Source organism: Punica granatum, chromosome 4 (assembly GCF_007655135.1).
Source record: "Punica granatum isolate Tunisia-2019 chromosome 4, ASM765513v2, whole genome shotgun sequence".
Lineage (NCBI taxonomy): Eukaryota > Viridiplantae > Streptophyta > Magnoliopsida > Myrtales > Lythraceae > Punica > Punica granatum.
Genome location: NC_045130.1, coordinates 1,401,849 through 1,420,825, shown reverse-complemented (window position 1 = coordinate 1,420,825; position 18,977 = coordinate 1,401,849). Strand labels below are relative to the sequence as shown.

Sequence of the window (18,977 nt, the reverse complement as noted above, 5' to 3'; positions counted from 1 at the left end):
GCCATTACCGAGCCAAAAAACAGACACTGCGTGGCTCATCGTACTGATCCTTAATACCTCGATCATTGGTCATCAATAAACCCGAACACTACGTGGCTCTTTTTCTTTTTTGAAGTGAACTCAGATACTGCATGGTTCTCTTCACCCCTTTTTTAGCCAGGATACTATGTGACTCTTCATTTTCAAGGCAAACCCGAACACTGTGTGATTCTTTTCACCCCCTTTCGAATCGAGCCCGAACACCACACGAGCCCGAACACCACACGGCTCTCTTTTCCATTTTCGGAGTGAGCTTGGATACTACATGGCTCTTTTTATTTTATCTTTCGAATTAAACCTGGACATTGCACTAACTTTTGATCACCGTAAATTCGAAATAAGCACAGTTCTCTCACATTTTTATTTTGATCAACTAATAACACACCTTCACTCATTTCCCTAGGGAGTCACCTTGAGGAGGAACGCTGTGGAAGTTGCACCCCGGGCCAATGTGATCTCTTTCCAATCTTTGAGCCATCACTTTGCGAGCACCGACTGAAAGAGGGGTAGCTGTAGACACCTAGCCTAGTGACTCTTACAAGTTCAGCTACTTGTATATTTTCATATTATCAACCTTTATGTCGTCCTCATATTCCATGAATGGAAATACTAATGCAAGATTTACGGGGCAAAGTTGATTCGTGTTCCTTTACAATTATTAGATTCATAATTTGTTGTTTATACATTATATTAAAAAAGGCGAGTGAATAGACACTCAATTAGGAACTAAGGAAATAATCCAAAATCCGACATGGCAAGCTCTCATCTAACGAATAGTGACATCTCGTTGCATAAGCTCGAGAAGTCAAAATTAAATGCCTATAATATAATGAAGAGACTCAACCAATAATTAAGAAAATAATTTAAAATTTTATGTGGCAAACCTCTCGTCGAATGAATGATGACATCTCATTGCACAACCCTATAAACTATAATAGATGTCGACCTACTAATAGGAAAGTTCATGAGCCTGTCCCCATTATAGGGCCTACCAGCCCAATTGCTCATATATATATATATATATATTTTATGGACCATGTCCATATCTTCAATTTTCAAATGGAAAGGGAGCATCTTCCAATTTTGGCCAGAGTTAGTTATGACGGAGGTGCGTCGAGTGTAAGCATACTTCCATTTTGCCATCTTTTTTAATCCTTTTTTGGTATTAAAATAAGGCAGGGACAGGTAATTTCCGACCAGATGGATTGATTCGCGGCTAAGGACAACAGGTCAGGACTTGCCGACCAATTGCATTGAACGCGTCCGCCGCTTGACGTGACTGAGGATAGCTCGACCTTTTCTCCATTTCCATGGTGGGAGCAAGAGAGATCGAGATCCCCGGTGGCCACAACCTCACCATCCACGAGCTCGACAACGTCTACGACTCGCTCACCGGCCGCGCCCTCACCGGCTCATGGCTCTGGGACTCCGCCCTCGTCCTCTCCCACTGGATGGCCTCTTCGGCCCACCTCCACTTCCCTCTACGCGGTACGTCCGTCCTCGAGCTCGGAGCCGGCACCGGCCTCCCCAGCCTAACGGCTGCCCTGCTTGGTGCCGCTCGCGTCGTCCTCACCGACGTTGGGCCCATCCTCCCTGGCCTGGCGAAGAACGTGGAGGCCAATGGGCTGGGGAACCGAGTCGAAGTGAGGGAGCTCGTGTGGGGATCTGTGGACGAGGACCTGACTCAGCTCGGCAGGTTTGACCTGGTTCTGATGAGTGACGTGTTCATTGACCCAGGGGAGATGCCGGCTCTAGCGGAGACGCTCGAGACTGTTTGTAGGGAGGGCACGAGGATATGGGCAGCAGGTGAGGTGAGGACCGGGACAGGGGAGTGCCTGAGCGAACTGGTGAATCGAGGCTTCACGGTGGATGAGGTGCTGAGTCAGCCCAGTGCAGCTCCATCAACCTCGCAGGGAGACGATGATTCAGGGACATTCGCCGTGTACAATCTGGTGCTGCCGAGAGCAGACGCACCTCGCAACTCACCTCCAACGATCAAGAGTAAAACCCTCACGTAGAAGTAGTTCCAGCACTTACAGTGTCGTCTACAAATTGTAACATTCAGCTTACACACATCGTTATCAATGTTCCAACTTCTTGCTGCCACCTGAAATATACGTAGTAGTTCTACTACTTACCATCAGGGTCCAAGAATTCAAGAGAGTAATCCTGACAAGTAGTGAAAGCATAATATATTCAGAGCTCGATGCAACTTCAAAGCTGACCCGTAAAAGCCGATATCATCGGCAATGTAATAAGGCCCCGTTCGGGTCACATGAACAGATCTGTAAACCAAAATAGAGGGAAGAAAAAGGCATGATGACCACACGAAACAATCGCTCCTTATGATAATATAATCGATCCACCGAGAGGCTGTTCTATCACTGGGACACACTAGCAACATATTCTCATCATCAACATCGTAACAATGCACAATTCTTAAGTCAAAGAGAGTAGAGTTACAATTCAGGAAAAGCCGAAAAGGGGTCGGGCGTGACCACCCCGCCATGTTATGCCTAAGAGAATTCTGACCGGTGTTATTCCTTCTCCTGTATGAACAGACTTTGCAACAAGTCGAGATGAATCGCCCGTTCGGTTAAGTACCGAAAACCCGCCAATTCGACATAAACCATCCATGCAAGTGCTCTTTTTTTCTTTTTTCCGGACAAAATAGGCAATGCCTTCTTTTGACCATGCAGAGACTGTAGGATACATCACCAAGCAATTTTAATGGGATTTGTCCTCTTCCTTCTCAGCTGCTGGAATGTGCGGCCCGTACCAGCCCAATTCTCTCTTCTTCATGGCTTACCTGCAGCCTCGAGATAACAATCTGGCTGCTCCTCACTCCCATAGTCCACAGCCAACAAGTCGGCCATAGTATCAAAAAGGCCTGAAACAGCAAGACCCTTAAACCTTTTCCGCATCTCTCCAAGCCAAACATTAATCAATTGGGCATTCATATGTGACGGCACAAGACACCAAGCTGCTGAATGCGAGGTAGGACTATAACCCATCACCTTCAAAATATTCACTAAAGGCACTCTAACCATTGTAATGAATCTTCTGATTTTGAGAGTTTTGGCCTGGCTGAGGCTGTGGCTGCGTCTGCTGGGAAGCAGCAGTGCCCTGCAAGTTAAGCGGCTGCATGTTGTACTGCGGGAATGGTTGTGAGTAAACAGAATTCATCAAGCCCTGCAAACGCACAAAACAGCTTTCAGAAATGAAGGATTATTGCAATAATACCAGAAACCAAAACACATGGGATTTTAACCGTATCACCTGAGACTGAAAAGCATTGGGATTGCCCACACCAAAATGGTTCTGCGATACATCGTCCTGTGAGGACTCATTGAAGCCAACCTGGGTGAAGAGAGCTTGTGATCCATGGGACATGTAATCCTGAAAATTTTGAGTAATCCTAGAAATTAGACCATGAACTTGCATAACACCGTGCTATTTATCTTCCTCAAGAATCGACTAAGCAACTTGTACAAACCTGAGACATAAAGTCACTTCCAGCACCAAAACGGGAATATCCAGCTTGTGAATTCTGATTCAAGAAGTTCCCTGGAAACCCACCCTGGCCACCTTGTGTGACATAGTCAACAGCATATCCACTTTGAGTAGCCTATAAGAATTGGAAGAAAGGGTCAACATCTCACTCAGTCAATTTGACTGCATATCATTTTATAATGGCTATGCTTTCAAACCCTATACAAAGTCAAGGGACGTGTACTTGTGTGGAGAAGTCAGCAACATTGTAGGGAACATGTGATCCCTGGCTTTTGAAGTCGTCACCCAAGAAGTCCTGATTGTCAGTCAGCAGAAAGAAGCGAGTGGCAACAAGCAGTCAGCACTGAAAAGCAACTTCATCAAAATATCCTAATATAATCGAGTGATCTCTAATCTAATTACCTGTGACATGCCTCCCATGGAAAATCCATCACGGAACGTTTGGCTAGGTCCTTGAACAGGCATCTACAAGATTGAACAGAGCGTTATTACTGACATAATTGAAGAATAGAAAACATCCGTTGAGTCAATGGAACAAGGCTAGAATATGAGCATGAGAAATAATCATTACGTTATTGACAAAGCCAGGCTGAGACAGAGGGCCGCCCACAGAAGGTTGACTGTTTGCACCTTCAAGGGCAGGGAAGTTGAAGCTAGACCCAACATTTCCAATAGTTTGTTGGTTCCCTTGCTGATGTGGCAAGTGACTGCCAATAGGAGAGGCAGCATTGCCTCGCCCAGTCCCAAAACCACGACTCCCCGGTTGAGGAACATGAGGAACAGCCCCGACTGGTCCATGAACTCCACCACGTGTTGGAATAGCATAAGGCTGAGAAGGTGGTCCCCCATGAAATGGTGGGATGGGGACCCGGGGCATAGGGAATCCTGCCGGATGCAACCCAGGCTTGTGGGTCCCATTTGGTGGCATGAAGGAACCTGAGAAGAGGAATAATAGGAACTGTTTCAGAGGTCTTTGTATTTGGAGAGTGAGAAAAGTCAGCTTCCATGTGACAGCAATGTACCACGAGCACGACTATTTCTTCTATCGCCACTTTGGCTGCCAGAGCCAACTGCTCCAAAATTGTCGTTTTGCACAATTCCAGGCCCACCACCATAGAAGAGCCTCCGATCATTGTATATCTGCCAAAGACACCTCAGCAACATCACTTGCTTGAATTACATCTAAGTAGCTTCACAAAGTGAAGCCAATCATATGATAAATACAAAAAGAAATCATCCATTCATATATATATATATATAAGCCCACCTTTTTAGGTTTTTGAAATTGAACCATACTCTGTTTCAAGTTGTTCAAAGGTCCTTCAACCAAGCATTCATGTTCCTGATGAGAAATTTTCAACAGAGAGAGATGATTATTTGTACGTGTACTTCTAGAGGAAATCAACAACACTAAATTACAATTGGACCAGAAAGGATGATTACCTTGTAGTGAGTCAATAAGCTATTCCACAGAGGCTGTTTGCTAAGAACTTTGGGGTTGCCCAAAATAACAATCCCATATCTAGCTCGGGTGAGAGCAACATTGAGTCTGCGTGGATCATTCAGAAACCCAATGCCCTAGGGAAAAATAATGGCAGAACAACTAATCAGTTGCAACCATCAAGTAAATAATTACACAAAACTAAAGGCAGAGTGCTTGGGAATCTATAGAAAAGACTAAATCATATTTTCTATGCTATGTTCTAAGACTATTATATGCCAACCTGATGTTCATTGCTCCGCACACAAGACAGGATGATGTAATCCTTCTCCCTTCCTTGAAATGAATCTACGCTTGCAACCTGTATGGAGTGTAGAAATTACTATTCGATCCATACATGAAAGTAGCATCAACAACAGCACACTCCAACTATAATTTTTTTTTTTTACCTCAATTTCCTTGTACAATTGCTGCCTGAGAGCACCATTTCTGGACATGTAGTTCACAATATATGCTCTCTGTCCCTCGTATGGTGTTATCACCCCTATCTGTAAGATTCAACTTAGTGAATTCAGTAACTAAACCATGGGCGTACTAACAACTACAAAATGGAAAAACGTATAAATTACCTGACCAGGGACTACCCCGCTCCTCAAGAAAGTAGTCACAATTTTTTCAACATTTGCAGCTTCGGTCCTGTTAAGATAAGATGTTCCACTTGCACTGATCTCCTCTTGCCCCATCTAAGAAACAACCAGAAGAAACTTATAACGATTACGATTTAAGAGAGCAAAAAGACAGTAAATCAAGGAGTAAGAAATTAACCTACTCCACAATACCTGGACATAAAAGAACATGGGATGATGTGGAACAGGCCAAGGAAAATCAATGCCTGTGGACTGCCTCTCATTGACTGTCACTCCATTTTGTAGTGTACCTTCATAGAAGCTGTTGGATGGGAATTCTGATAAGGATGGGTGCATCCTATACTGAACCTGTTGAAAGCAGAGTATATTATGCAATCAGTCTACAGTTACAGCAGCAAAAGAATGTGGAAGACTCAACAAGTAGAAAACACAGTCCACAACCACAAGCACATAGATTGGATTTCCAAGATACATGTCATCAGAGTTCATACCATCAGCTCAGTCTTAATAATCGCAAGGGAAAAGACTATCCTCACTCTTAAGATGGTCACGTTGTTTTCATTTACATTAAGTTCAGAGAAGAAAATTATAAAATAATCAAGAACGGCAGCAACAAAGCAAACGAAGGACCACTGACTAAAGCCATTACCTGCAATCTGATTGGTTTCACCCCAAGTAGAACAAGACGTTCAAATAGAGATTGCGCTAAACCAGCACGAGCAGCCTTCTTGCACATGATTACTGGCCCAAGCTGGCAATGATCACCAACAAGAACAACCTAGCACGGAAATTTCCATTAAGATGAAGAATGATATGGAAAAGACATGAAACTTATTAAAACATATAACTTTTCTTTGTACCTGTTTTGCCCCGAGCACCAATGGAATTAGACATTCAGGTTCAGTTGCTTGAGTAGACTCATCAATAAGGACCTGCAAAAGCGCACAAATCATACAATGTTATTGTTAGCAACAATTCAAAAGTAATACAACACAAGTTAAAGACTCTTTGTAATAAAAGAATCCCTACCTGGCGAAACCTAAAGTTTGCCAAGCGTGGATCACCAGCACCAACACAAGTGCAACAGATGACATCAGCACTTTGAGAAATTTCTCTCTCCGTTGCACGTTTCAGGGCTTTGTACTTTTTCTCATCACTGCTAGACAATTCTCCTGGTAAATTCAGAAATAAATGTCCAGTGAAAATCACAGCCCTAGAGGAAATCTAGGGAATCTTATTTTCTTGTCTAAGGGCAACAAGCAAATTATTATATTCAAATAAGAGACAGCTTCAACGTCTGTAGATTGCATGCAAATAACAGAGACACTTTCTTCACCGACATTGAAAAAGAGATCCGGGAAGGGGGAAAAACTGCAGGAACAGAAAACCAGACCTTGCTCATCTTTCAATTGTTGTAGTTTGTGCAGTTCACTCTTTTCAGATGTGTCTAGATGCCGAACCTGCATGAATTTCAATGTCAAGTTAATCGCCTCAACATTGGTGTTTCAACATAAATTATGAATAGTTACACAGAGAGACGTTGACAAACCTGATAATGGAGAGTCAAATGCTCAACTGGAGAACTGACAGCTTCTCTTGATTTTGCACAAATCCTAACAACCTTCAGCAGGGGAAAGTTCAATGCACAATTAGCAAATCATAAGTTCCGCAATAGCAATGACATCACATTCAAGGTATCAGTAGTAGTAACACAAGCACTATAAAACATCAAGTTCCAGTGTGTAACAGTAATAACATCTTCAGGTGCACAACAGCAATAACATCAATGAACATGGTAACAGTAATAACATTTTGGATAGCTCTTTAATACAGCTCTTTTATACATTTTCTTTTATTGGCATTTCACAGCAAGCTTTTGTTTAGTGGAATATTGTCTTCAGATAAAAGCAATGGCAATAGCAGTAGCAATAGCAACAGCAGCAATAGAAGTAGCAGAAGCCAGTTACAAAGCCGAAATAACCCAATGGAAGGGTAAATATAGAAGTTGGACACTCACTTTCAACCCAGTTGCACTTATCTTCTCAGCCAGCTGATCAACAGCTACATTACTTGGAGCACAGACCAAAACCTGGGAAATTAGACGATTATCTTTCTGAGGGATAGAAGCAATTACTGCAGGCAAGAAGAGAATGTTCATCCGCTTACTTGTCCCTGCCCTTGTTTAGCCATGTGATATACAATCGCTGCAGAAGTAACAGTTTTTCCAGTCCCTGGTGGACCCTGGATCAAACTTATGGGCTTCTGCAGGACACTCTTCACTGCAAAAACCTGAATGAAAAAGTTCAATGCACAACCGCCACAAGAAGTATGAGAAACAAGAATACTAAATGGGCAAGCCGTAAGCTAATTAATGAGCAAGATCAATTTGTGATAACAAAATGACCCACTCCAGTCATGTCCTTATCAGCATAGACATTGCTCATATTTGGCATTCAAATATAAATTGCAGAACCGTAATCAAATCAGAAAAAGATGACGAGGGCACACATGTTAGAAAGATAAAGGCATGCATAGAATTACGCAGAAGAAAAACAGCAAACCTGAGATGCATTAAGCTCAGGAAGACCAGGTGCACCAAAACGACGAGGCAACGTATTTCGGACCATTTGAACCTCAACCTCATGGCCCAATAGGTGGTGATATATATACCTGAAGAGCAGGGAGTTTTACTTTCCACAACCAGCTAGCTCAAGAATGTATAAAATGTTAAGTAACTTACCCACTAACACTTGTTTCATCCACAGCAAATGTTTTCATTGCACCCTGCATTCTATCGAAGCTTGTACTCTTCCAAACAAAATCAACACTGAAACCATGGTTTACGTCAACAGGCGCTCCCTGCAAAAGGCATGATGGTAAGCAATAGCAAGATATATGGGAGTACAAATGATGGGGCCATGATATACCAGCTCTACCTGACTAGCACGAAGCTCCAGTGCAACCTCCTCTTGTGCGGTAAGCTTGATCTAAAATGCCATCAAAAAATAAATAAATAAAAATATGGTAAATCACCATCAATGAAACTGAACTGAAAACTCATGAGTGAAGAAATTCAGATTCAAGGATAGCATACCACATGACCCACAGACTGCCATGCCGGATGAGCGGCATCTCCTGAATAACGAAGTCGCAGCTCATCACCAGGCACCAGACGCAACTCATTGTCTTCCTACAATAGTAAAGCGCGCAACATGAATAAACTGAACTAAGAAGTTGCAAGGCATGCACGAAATCTTTCTTAGACTGGAACCTTTGGGAAGATGAAGTACGCAATGCGCTTCTTGTTGAGACCGATATCCCACCGAATTGTAACATTGTCCTTGCTTTGAGATTCTTTCATCATCTACAGTAGGCAATATAATTAGATGCTATTGCCAAGAACTTACAACACAGAATACACAAATCAAATAAAGGTACTAGAAAAGCCCAAATAAACACACTGTCCATCAAGTTCCAACAAAATTCAACCATTACACACTGACACCATCTTACATTTTCTTATCAAAACTCAGAACATATTAAAAATTCGAGAATGAGTAAGTAGTGAGCATACTTTATCATAATCAGCTTCAAGCTTAATCAGCGGAGCAAAGACATTTTGATACTGCAGGAAAGAGGAAACTGTCAGCTCATAAGCGAAAGTGAGAGAAGAGAACAGTCAATAAACTGAGAATTCTCGCATGGGAAAAGTACAAACCTGATATGCATCTTCATACTTTAAGGCAACGGCTTGAGGTTCATCATCTACGCCAGGTTTTTCAAGATCTTCCAGTGAAGCATCAGGATTTGATTTCCAAAGTTCCTCTATCTTATTTATTTGCTGGGCACTGATCTGCCGAGCCCTCAACTGCTCCTGCTCTGATGGAACCTGTAAAGCAAATGTCAGCAGGGCTCACATAATGCAGCTACCTTGCCTTCGTATTTAATCAAGGATATGATAATTAGGTAAAAGAACCAACCTTTACAAGCCACTGCAAGAAGCACCTGTCATCAATCAGGGGACACCATTGACTCAAGTCCCAGTTCATATCCTTCAGAGCATTAACACTCAAGCAGGGTTCCCTACAGAGCAGAACAACCACACTCTCTGTCTTGGCTGAAATAAATCCAAGGAGGAATACATTACGACATCCACAGTTATAGCACTCGAGAATTGTTTCTCCCAAAGGACTGTCTTTGTGCAGACAAACTTCCTTGTGTTTAGCTCGAACCTACACACACCAAAGAAATTGAAAAAGTTTAGCATAGTACAGCAACAAGTCATAAGATGAAATATCGAATTAGAAATATCTGCCTGATGTACTTTATTTTGTATGGGAAGAAAAATATAAATATGTCAAATAAAACTCAGATATACTTATTCTAACAACAGCAGACACGAAATCCAGTCATAACTCCCAAAAGAGATCATGAAGCTAAAAACTGGAATGTATTTTACGCTCCCCAATACAAAGCAATGGTGAACTGGATCCTCATTCTCCATTTGGCTAGTACTGACTATCAAGACATGCAATTCTCTAACTACCCATAGTTCCTCAAACTAGCTTGTCATTTCATGCATTTGATTCCAATTCCACATAGAACTACATGATCAGAACTTAAAAAGCTAGTCCAGCATTCTCGTGAGCTTCAAACTGTACATGCATCAGAAATTCTACCAGTAGTTTGCCACAAAAAGACTTAGACGAGCGTCTCCACATCCTCAGCTTTCTCAAATATCAACTACACCCAAACTTACAGAGCACATCGCCTCTAACTATATAAACATCCTCTTTTCTAGTAAATAAACACTGCAGCGGCTTTCCAGTCTTCCAATCCTCAAGAATACTACTAAACCAAATCACATATTTTACCAGACATTATCAGATGATTAGATCACCATAATATCAGCTGTTTTACAGAATTTCTATGTATAATCATATTTGACAATTATTATTTATTTTGATGAGGATATCATCCATGAATGCACAAACACAGCAAGAAAATTGTATTTATGGACTCTATCTTCTTCCGTTTCGGTCAAGCATCCATAACAGATCAAACTTCTTGAGCATAAAATACCCAACTTCTGCAATCTCACCCGAGATGTGCTTCATTGACTCTCACGAGAAAGAAAACGATTGTGTAGTCCCCCAACTCGTACTAAAATAATCCCGTCATAAATCTATGATTTACCTCTATCAAGATCAGATTTCTTGTTATCTATCCCAAACATAATTCCAAAGCTGCTCAAGACACACTCACGTGAACCTAGAAAGGGATGATATATTACCAACGCGCATGTACTGCTAAAAACTAAGAGAACTCACCAAGTGATTAACAATATGAGACCCGGACGTGTTCCCTCTGGAATTACAGAACCACTTGCGGCAGGAAGGAACATTGCACCTCACCACACATGCTGGGTTCGAAACTCCGCAGTACCGACAAGCATGCTCAGTAAAATCACCCTTTCCAAACTCGTAATTATCATCATCTGCAGTATCTTCGAAATTCAGCCCGCTCATTCCAGCAGCAAGAGCGTCCACCATCTGATTCCCAGCGCCACCCCCGCTCCCAGAGCTTTCCGCCCCTCCACCCCGTCCCTTGGCCGCACTGCTAGGAGAGGCGGACACCGGCGAATTATCGGACTGTTGATCGGCGCCAGCGCCAGAGCTGATGGGGTCCACGAGGGAGTCTGACGGGGTGGGCCATGCGCGAATCGGGTCCCTGAACCCCGGGTAATCGAAATCGGCATCGCCCTGAGTGTTGAATTCGTAGAAGGTGTAGGCGTCATTGCTTGCGTCGGGCTGGGAGGCCGTCTCGAACAGGCTGTTCTGCTGGGAATCCATTGGGGAAACCGGGGCGCAGACTTTGGGCTTTGGAGCCTGATGGGTCGTACGTCCGGAGCTCAGATTAGGGTTTTTAACAGACTCTTCCGGTCTGTGGTTTTAGGAGTTAGGGTTAGGGTTTGACAATGGAAGTGAATGAAAGGAAAAGAGGAGAAAGGTCTGAAGAGGGGGAGAGAGAGAGAGGGAGAGACGAAGGAAGGGGAAGAATTTCTTGGGCGAGTGTCCATTTTGTGTATAAGACGTCACGAAGGAAGAAAAGAAGTCTGTGAGAGTGAATGAAAGCATATTTTCTTCTCTCCTTTTTCCATTTATTTATTTCTCTCGTCGTGAAAGAAACTTTTATTTATTCATTCACTCGCCAAACAATTTCTGAAATGAATTAACATTTTCACTTGCAGCAAAAACAAAAAAAGAAGAAATTTTCACAAGAAACACTTCTATTTATATATGAAATAATAAAACTCATGACGATGCATTGGAATGTGTTGCGTAAGATAGAGTATGACTCTAGCTACATAACCTTTCAAGTCAATCAACAAACAAGGATGTAACAATTGACATGATATCGTACTGCTACTAATCATAAAAGTAAAAGAAATTTGAACTCGTAAAAAGTTATATGTCTTTTTTTTTTTGCTGGAAGTAGAAAGTTATAAGTCATATGCTTATATTACATTTATAAATAGATTTAATTTGATTATTGAAATCTTAATACAGTGCCGTGCTCGAGGCAAAAGAATCATTTTTTGCTCTAGATCTTTGACGTGGAAGAAAATTTGAGCATGAAAGTTCTTCATCAACTTTCATGAACAAAAACTACGAGATGTGGTCTTGCAACTATACAGCCGTTCATCATCTCATGGCGTGTAACTTATTATATAATATAAAGATTAGAAACCAAATTTTTGCTTAGAAAGTTGATAAACTATCCGTGTGTTTTTAGAGAAGAGACGGTCCTATAGTATATAGGATCTTGCATGTTGTTTTGTGTTTTTTTTTTGGATGAATGAAATAAAATAATATTCATTGTAAACAAAATTTAATCAAAGAGAATTAATATATCTAGTTTGTTTTTATGGTGAGTTGAGCAGTAGTTGAGAGACTGCATTCATCAAAAGCTATAAATATATACAAGAATAAACAAAAAATAATGTTTTTAAAGATCACCATGAAAGAATTTATAACAGTAATTTAATTTTGTTAATTATTGCAATAACTTTGTTCCGTGCATATATGCAGAGTCGTTCATTTTGGTTACCTGCAAGACTCAAGAGGGGAACATGGAGGTTGGACCTCGATATTGGAAGAATTCATGAGCTAACTATTGGGAATTGGTGTATGTCCTAGAGACAATCTATCATCAGTTCTGTAATATGATATCTATTTCAGTATAATACGAGGCATTTTTGTTATTGTGTAGATTGCGCTAAATATGATTTTACACAATAATGTCCTTGGAATAGTATGTTCAATAGGCATCAAGTGTGACTTGATTGTGAGATCCTATAATTACCGACCATTATTCCTAAATGTCCATAGTCAGAGTATTATCGTTAATTAGGACAACGATAATACGGTTAGACTAGTGTGAGTGTTGATTGATGACCAAATCTCATAGGTCATGGATATGGAGATATCAAATCACACCACATGTATACATTAAGAGTAATGTGTATTGGACTGACCCGCCATGAGATTGCTACATGGTTTGTTACGTGATTGTCATTAGCATATCTCAAAGTGACTATAGTGTAATGGTCCTTTGACTTGAGGTCACCATGGATTCCTACATGTAATGTCATATACTTTAATACTGTCAAACGCTACCGTAACAGGCTGGTTATAAAGATAGTTATTGGGTATATCACAGAGCATGGAGAGGAATGTGAGTAACCAAGATAGGATTTGTCCCTCCTACGAAACGGGAGCGATATCTCACGGCCACTTGGTGGTTAAGTCTAAAAGTGTATGCATACCCAAATGAGTCGATATAGCGATATCGAGCTCATTTGTTCTGATAGACTTACCCAGTAAACCAAGAAAGAGAGATATTGAGCCATACAAGGATGTCATCGACCATGCCTTGGGCTCAATAGAGATATAGAGGACAATGGATTATATTACACGGTAATATAGGTCACAAGGTTCGTCGAGAAATTGACTTTTCGATTACTTGAGTAACAGTGATGCATTGCTAGATGCCGCTCACTGTTTGTAATATTAAAATAGAGATTTCGATATTACTATCAACGTAATTGGGAACCTACAGGGTCACACACTACGACTAAATTGACGAGATATTTTGAAACAATAAAATCGTCTAATAGAGATTAGATGATTTATGGTGCGACTAATTAATCGGATATTTAATGAGATTAAATTTGTTGATTAATTAGACTCGATTTATTAGATTAAATGGACCAAATTGATGCACGATTAATACGGTGACACATGGGCCATACATATGTCTACATTTATACATACACATGGGCTAATTAAATGATGCCATTTACCTAGACACATGTCATGTAGGGAGCCCATGTAATTCTAATCCCACATCGGTGGGATTTGAATTTTCTTCCCTTCCTGTTTGTTATATAAAGGGTACAGAGCATACAAATATAATATAGATGAGATATATATGTATGCATGTGTTTGTGTACGTTTACATACACAAATATATAAGATATACATGTATGTATATAAATGGGCATAATTGAGTTGAATTGTTCAACTCATTAGGTCCAATTAAGTCTAATAAATTTCGAGAGTCGCACCAGTGTTTCTTTCGAGTGTTGGTCACTAGCACCGCCGATCTCAAAAACTCGTCGACAAAATCGGTGTGGACACCGGTAGAGGCGTCACGCGTGGGACGCTCGGTCGACAACTTTAAATATTCCAGGTACGCTTTTATTTACTCTTATTTTTCTAGTAGGTCTTGGAATTAGTTTCACGGGTATGAAATTTTGAATTTCTGTTCCTTTTCGCTTCCGTTGCGCCCCGTGGAACTAGCAATTGGTATCAGAGCCTAGCTAGTTAGAATCTGAGTAGATAATAGTATAAAATATGATTTTATACTTGGTACTGGTGTGATTATGTTTGATATTTGCGGTGCATGACTGTTAGACATGGACTAGGTCCTAGTTGTGTTAGTATAATAGTTATACGTGTGGACTATTATGTAATTGTTACATAATAGTGTATGGTGAGATCGATTAAATGTTAATAAAATCCCTCAAAATATTAAGTCCATATCCTTCCACCGTGTAACACTCGTCAAGACCAAGATCGATGAGTGTGTAGACCTTGCCTTCGCAGGATGCCCTCATCTATCCTAGTAAGACGTGGTGTTTACCAATGGGTCGGACTTAACTGAGCAAGCCTAATAGGATTAGGAGTTCAGAGGCATGTAATTGGGCATCGATCTACAAGATAAATTTGAATAAGGAGTTATTCACCCAACTAATCAAGAGTTGCATGTGATGCAATTGGGAAAGTGAGTTCCCTACCTAAATAGCCAGTTTTGGGTGAATCAGCCCTCGCTGACTCAGAGCTTGGTGAGATATGGATCTTGAATTACTATGAGAATGATATTCTCTGAATCAATGTTCAGGGTCATTGATTTGATATAAATAGTGGGAGCAATATTTAATAAAGTCCTCATTAAATATTGTAGTGTCATAATACTTATTTTGCATATTTTTTGTGGTAGTTACCATGGCAGGGAGCACCTCTAGTACTTTCTGTTTGCGATCCGTCCTTGATAAGGAAAAACTGTCAGGGAATAATTTCCTTGGTTGGTATCGAAATTTGAGAATTGTTCTCACCCAAGAAAAGAAACTATATGTCTTAGAGCAACCTCTTCTTGCGCCACCACCTGACGATGCCCCCCAAGCTGAGAAAGATGCTTATAGTAAGCATCATGATGATGCCGTAAACGTCGGATGTCTCATGTTAGTCACCATGGACTCGGAGCTTCAGAAGCAACACGAGAACATGAAGGCGTACGATATGATCGTGCATCTTAGGCAGCTCTATCAAGAGCAGGCCCGACATGAGAGATTCGAGATCTCTAAAGCACTTTTTCAGGCAAGGCTGACTGAGGGTAGCCCGGTGGGTCTTCATGTACTCAAGATGATTGGGTACATCGAGACTCTAGGACGACTGGGATTTCCTCTGGGTCAAGAGTTGGCCACAGATTTAGTCCTACAGTCGCTGCCCAGCAGTTATAGTCAATTCATCATGAGCTATAATATGAATGACTACAATAAACCATTGCCTGAACTGCTTAACATGTTGAGAACAGCTGAGCATGATATCAGCAAGGGGACGTCTGTTCTAATGGTCCAGGGGACCAAAAGAAAGGGCAAGGGCAAGAGTAAAGGCAAGAAGGCTAAAGGTGCATCCAAGTATGACTTGGATGCATTGAAACCTAAAGTTAAGGTGGCGAAGAATGATTACTGCTTCCATTGTGGCAACACTGGACATTGGAAGCGGAATTGTAAGGTATATCTGGAGGAGTTGAAGAAGAAGAAGGGAAGTGAGACTTCCACTTCAGGTATCCATGTTATAGAGATCAATGTATCTACTACTTCTACATCTTGGGTATTAGATACCGGGTGTGGTGCTCATATTTGTGGAAATATGCAGGACCTAAAGGACAGTAGATCGTTGGCAAAGGGCGAGGTGGACCTACGAGTTGGAAATGGAGCAAGAGTTGCTGCATTAACTGTAGGGACTTATCACCTGTCTTTGTCTACTGGGCTTGTATTAAATCTTGACGACTGTTATTATGTACCTGCTATAAGTAGAAACATAATATCGATTTCTTGTTTGGACAAGAAGGGATTTTGTTTCACTATCAAGAACAAGTGTTGTTCTATGTACATGAATGATGTACATTATGGCAGTGCACATTTAAGTAATGGTCTGTATGTTCTTGATCTAGATACGCCTATTTATAATGTGGAAACCAAACGGCTCAAATCTAATGATTCAAACCTGACTTACCTCTGGCATTGTCGTTTAGGCCATGTTAGCGAGAATCGTATCTCTAGACTCCATAAGGATAGATTACTGGACTCCTTTGATTTAGAATCGATCGAGACATGCGAATCTTGCTTAATGGGGAAAATGACTAAGGCCCCTTTTATCGGAAAGGGTGAGCGAGCTAGTGATCTTTTGGCTCTCATACATACCGATGTATGTGGACCAGTGAATAAGCTTGCTAGAGGTGGGTATCTCTACTTCATTACATTTACTGATGATTTCAGTAGATTTGGATATGTGTATTTGATGAAACACAAATCTGAATCCTTTGAAAAGTTCAAGGAATTTAAGAATGAAGTGGAGAATCAGTTGGGTAAGAGCATTAAAGTTCTTCGATCAGATCGAGGAGGTGAATATTTGAGCTATGAATTCGCTGACTATCTTAAACAGTGTGGGATTTTATCTCAACTAACTCCACCTGGAACACCACAATGGAATGGTGTAGCTGAGAGAAGGAATCGAACTTTATTAGATATGGTTCGATCTTTGATGAGTCATGCAAACTTACCTGACTCCTTCTGGGGATATGCTCTACAGACAGCTGCTCTCATATTAAACAATGCTCCGTCGAAATCAGTTGAAAGGACACCATATGAGATGTGGTATGGGAAGCGTCCCAAGATGTCTTTTCTAAAGATATGGGGTTGCGAAGCTTATGTGAAGAGATTATCTTCGGATAAGCTTGGCCCTAAATCGGACAAATGTTACTTTGTGGGGTATCCTAAGGAAACTCGAGAATACTATTTCTATAATCCCATCGAGGGCAAAGTGTTTGTCGCTCGAACTGCGGTATTTCTTGAGAAAGAGTTTCTCTCCAAAGGAACTAGTGGGAGGAAATTAGAACTTGGGGAAGTTCTACCACAAAATGACATTGACCAATCGACGGGTGATATTGCAGAACAAGTACCACAAGGTGTTGTGGCACAATCTTCTGCACCGGTGACACAGGAGCCTCGTAGGTCTAGTAGGATACATCATGAGCCCGAGAGATATGGATTTCTCGTGACTCAAGATAATGACGTATTGCTCATAGATAATGATGAGCCTACAACCTATGCGGAAGCCGTAATAGGCCCTGACTCTGAGAAATGGCTGGAGGCCATGAGATCTGAGATGGAGTCCATGTACACTAACCAAGTATGGACTTTGGTTGATCCACCTGAAGGGGCAAAACCCATTGGGTGTAAGTGGGTCTTCAAGAAGAAGACTGATATGGACGGTAATGTGATTGCCTTTAAGGGCTGACTTGTGGCAAAAGGTTTCAGACAAGTTCATGGTGTTGACTATGACGAAACTTTTTCCCCGGTGGCTATGCTTAAATCCATAAGGATCTTGCTTGCAATTGCAGCTTATTATGATTATGAGATCTGGCAAATGGATGTCAAAACTGCTTTCCTGAACGGGAAGCTCCTCGAGGATGTGTATATGACACAACCTGAGGGTTTTGTCGATCCACATAGTGCCGGAAAGGTTTGTAAGCTACAACGGTCTATTTATGGGCTGAAGCAAGCTTCTAGGAGCTGGAATCTTCGTTTTGATGATGCAATCAAAGAGTTTGGTTTCATCAAGAATGAAGATGAACCATGTGTTTACAAGAAGGTTAGTGAGAGCGTAGTGATCTTCCTAGTGTTGTATGTAGACGACATACTTCTGATCGGGAATGACATTCCTTCCTTACAGTCTGTGAAGACTTGGTTGGGAAGGTGTTTCTCTATGAAGGACTTAGGCGAAGCTACCTACGTGCTAGGTATTAGGATTTATAGAGATAGATCCAGGAGACTGCTTGGCCTAAGTCAGAGTGCATACATAGATAAAGTGCTTCGGCGTTTTAGCATGCAGGATTCTAAGAAAGGGTCGCTGCCTATGTTACATGGCATAAGCCTTTCGAAGGCTCAGAGTCCTTCTACTCGAGAGGAGAGGGACCGCATGAATAGGATTCCATATGCGTCGGCTATTGGATCCATCATGTATGTTATGCTATGCACTCGATCCGATATCTCGTATGCTTTGAGTATGACGAGTCGATACCAATCAGATCCAGGTGAGAGACACTGGATTGCAGTAAAGAACATCCTTAAGTACTTACGAAGGACTAAGGAGATGTTTTTGGTATATGGAGGCGAAGAAGAGCTCGTTGTAAGAGGTTACACCGATGCTAGCTTCCAGACCGATAAGGACGACAGTAGATCGCAGTCAGGGTATGTGTTCTGCCTGAATGGAGGTGCTGTGAGTTGGAAGAGTTCCAAACAGGAGACAGTAGCCGACTCTACCACAGAGGCCGAGTATATTGTTGCCTCTAACGCTGCAAAAGAGGCTGTTTGGATCAAGAAGTTCGTGACAGAACTTGTTGTGGTTCTTAGCATCGTTGACCCAATGGATCTCTATTGTGACAACAATGGAGCCATTGCGCAAGCTAAGGAACCCAGGTCTCACCAG

The 18,977-nt window shown here is 41.5% G+C and overlaps 2 protein-coding genes across 2 annotated transcripts; one reads left to right on the top strand and one right to left on the bottom strand.

Annotated features, from left to right (window-relative positions):
* The first annotated feature begins 1,086 nt into the window (after nt 1-1,086).
* Nucleotides 1,087-2,182, top strand: LOC116203387 (protein N-lysine methyltransferase METTL21A-like). The gene is made up of 2 exons (XM_031535083.1): nt 1,087-1,147; nt 1,225-2,182. The coding sequence occupies exon 2, from the start codon at nt 1,350-1,352 to the stop codon at nt 2,055-2,057; it is 708 nt and encodes a 235-aa protein (XP_031390943.1). The 5' UTR covers nt 1,087-1,147; nt 1,225-1,349; the 3' UTR covers nt 2,058-2,182.
* A 156-nt stretch (nt 2,183-2,338) lies between these two features.
* On the bottom strand, nt 2,339-11,750 carry LOC116203386 (regulator of nonsense transcripts 1 homolog). The gene is made up of 29 exons (XM_031535082.1): nt 10,971-11,750; nt 9,621-9,872; nt 9,359-9,529; nt 9,215-9,265; nt 8,912-9,004; nt 8,735-8,830; nt 8,577-8,627; nt 8,381-8,499; nt 8,202-8,310; nt 7,807-7,929; nt 7,658-7,729; nt 7,190-7,261; nt 7,034-7,100; nt 6,670-6,812; nt 6,501-6,572; nt 6,290-6,418; nt 5,833-5,988; nt 5,623-5,736; nt 5,443-5,541; nt 5,277-5,354; nt 4,996-5,130; nt 4,820-4,894; nt 4,575-4,692; nt 4,124-4,488; nt 3,955-4,017; nt 3,776-3,847; nt 3,536-3,667; nt 3,319-3,438; nt 2,339-3,231 (listed from the first exon to the last, which is right to left on the bottom strand). The coding sequence occupies exons 1-29, from the start codon at nt 11,490-11,492 to the stop codon at nt 3,082-3,084; spliced, it is 3,819 nt and encodes a 1,272-aa protein (XP_031390942.1). The 5' UTR covers nt 11,493-11,750; the 3' UTR covers nt 2,339-3,081.
* Between the last annotated feature and the right edge of the window lie 7,227 nt (nt 11,751-18,977).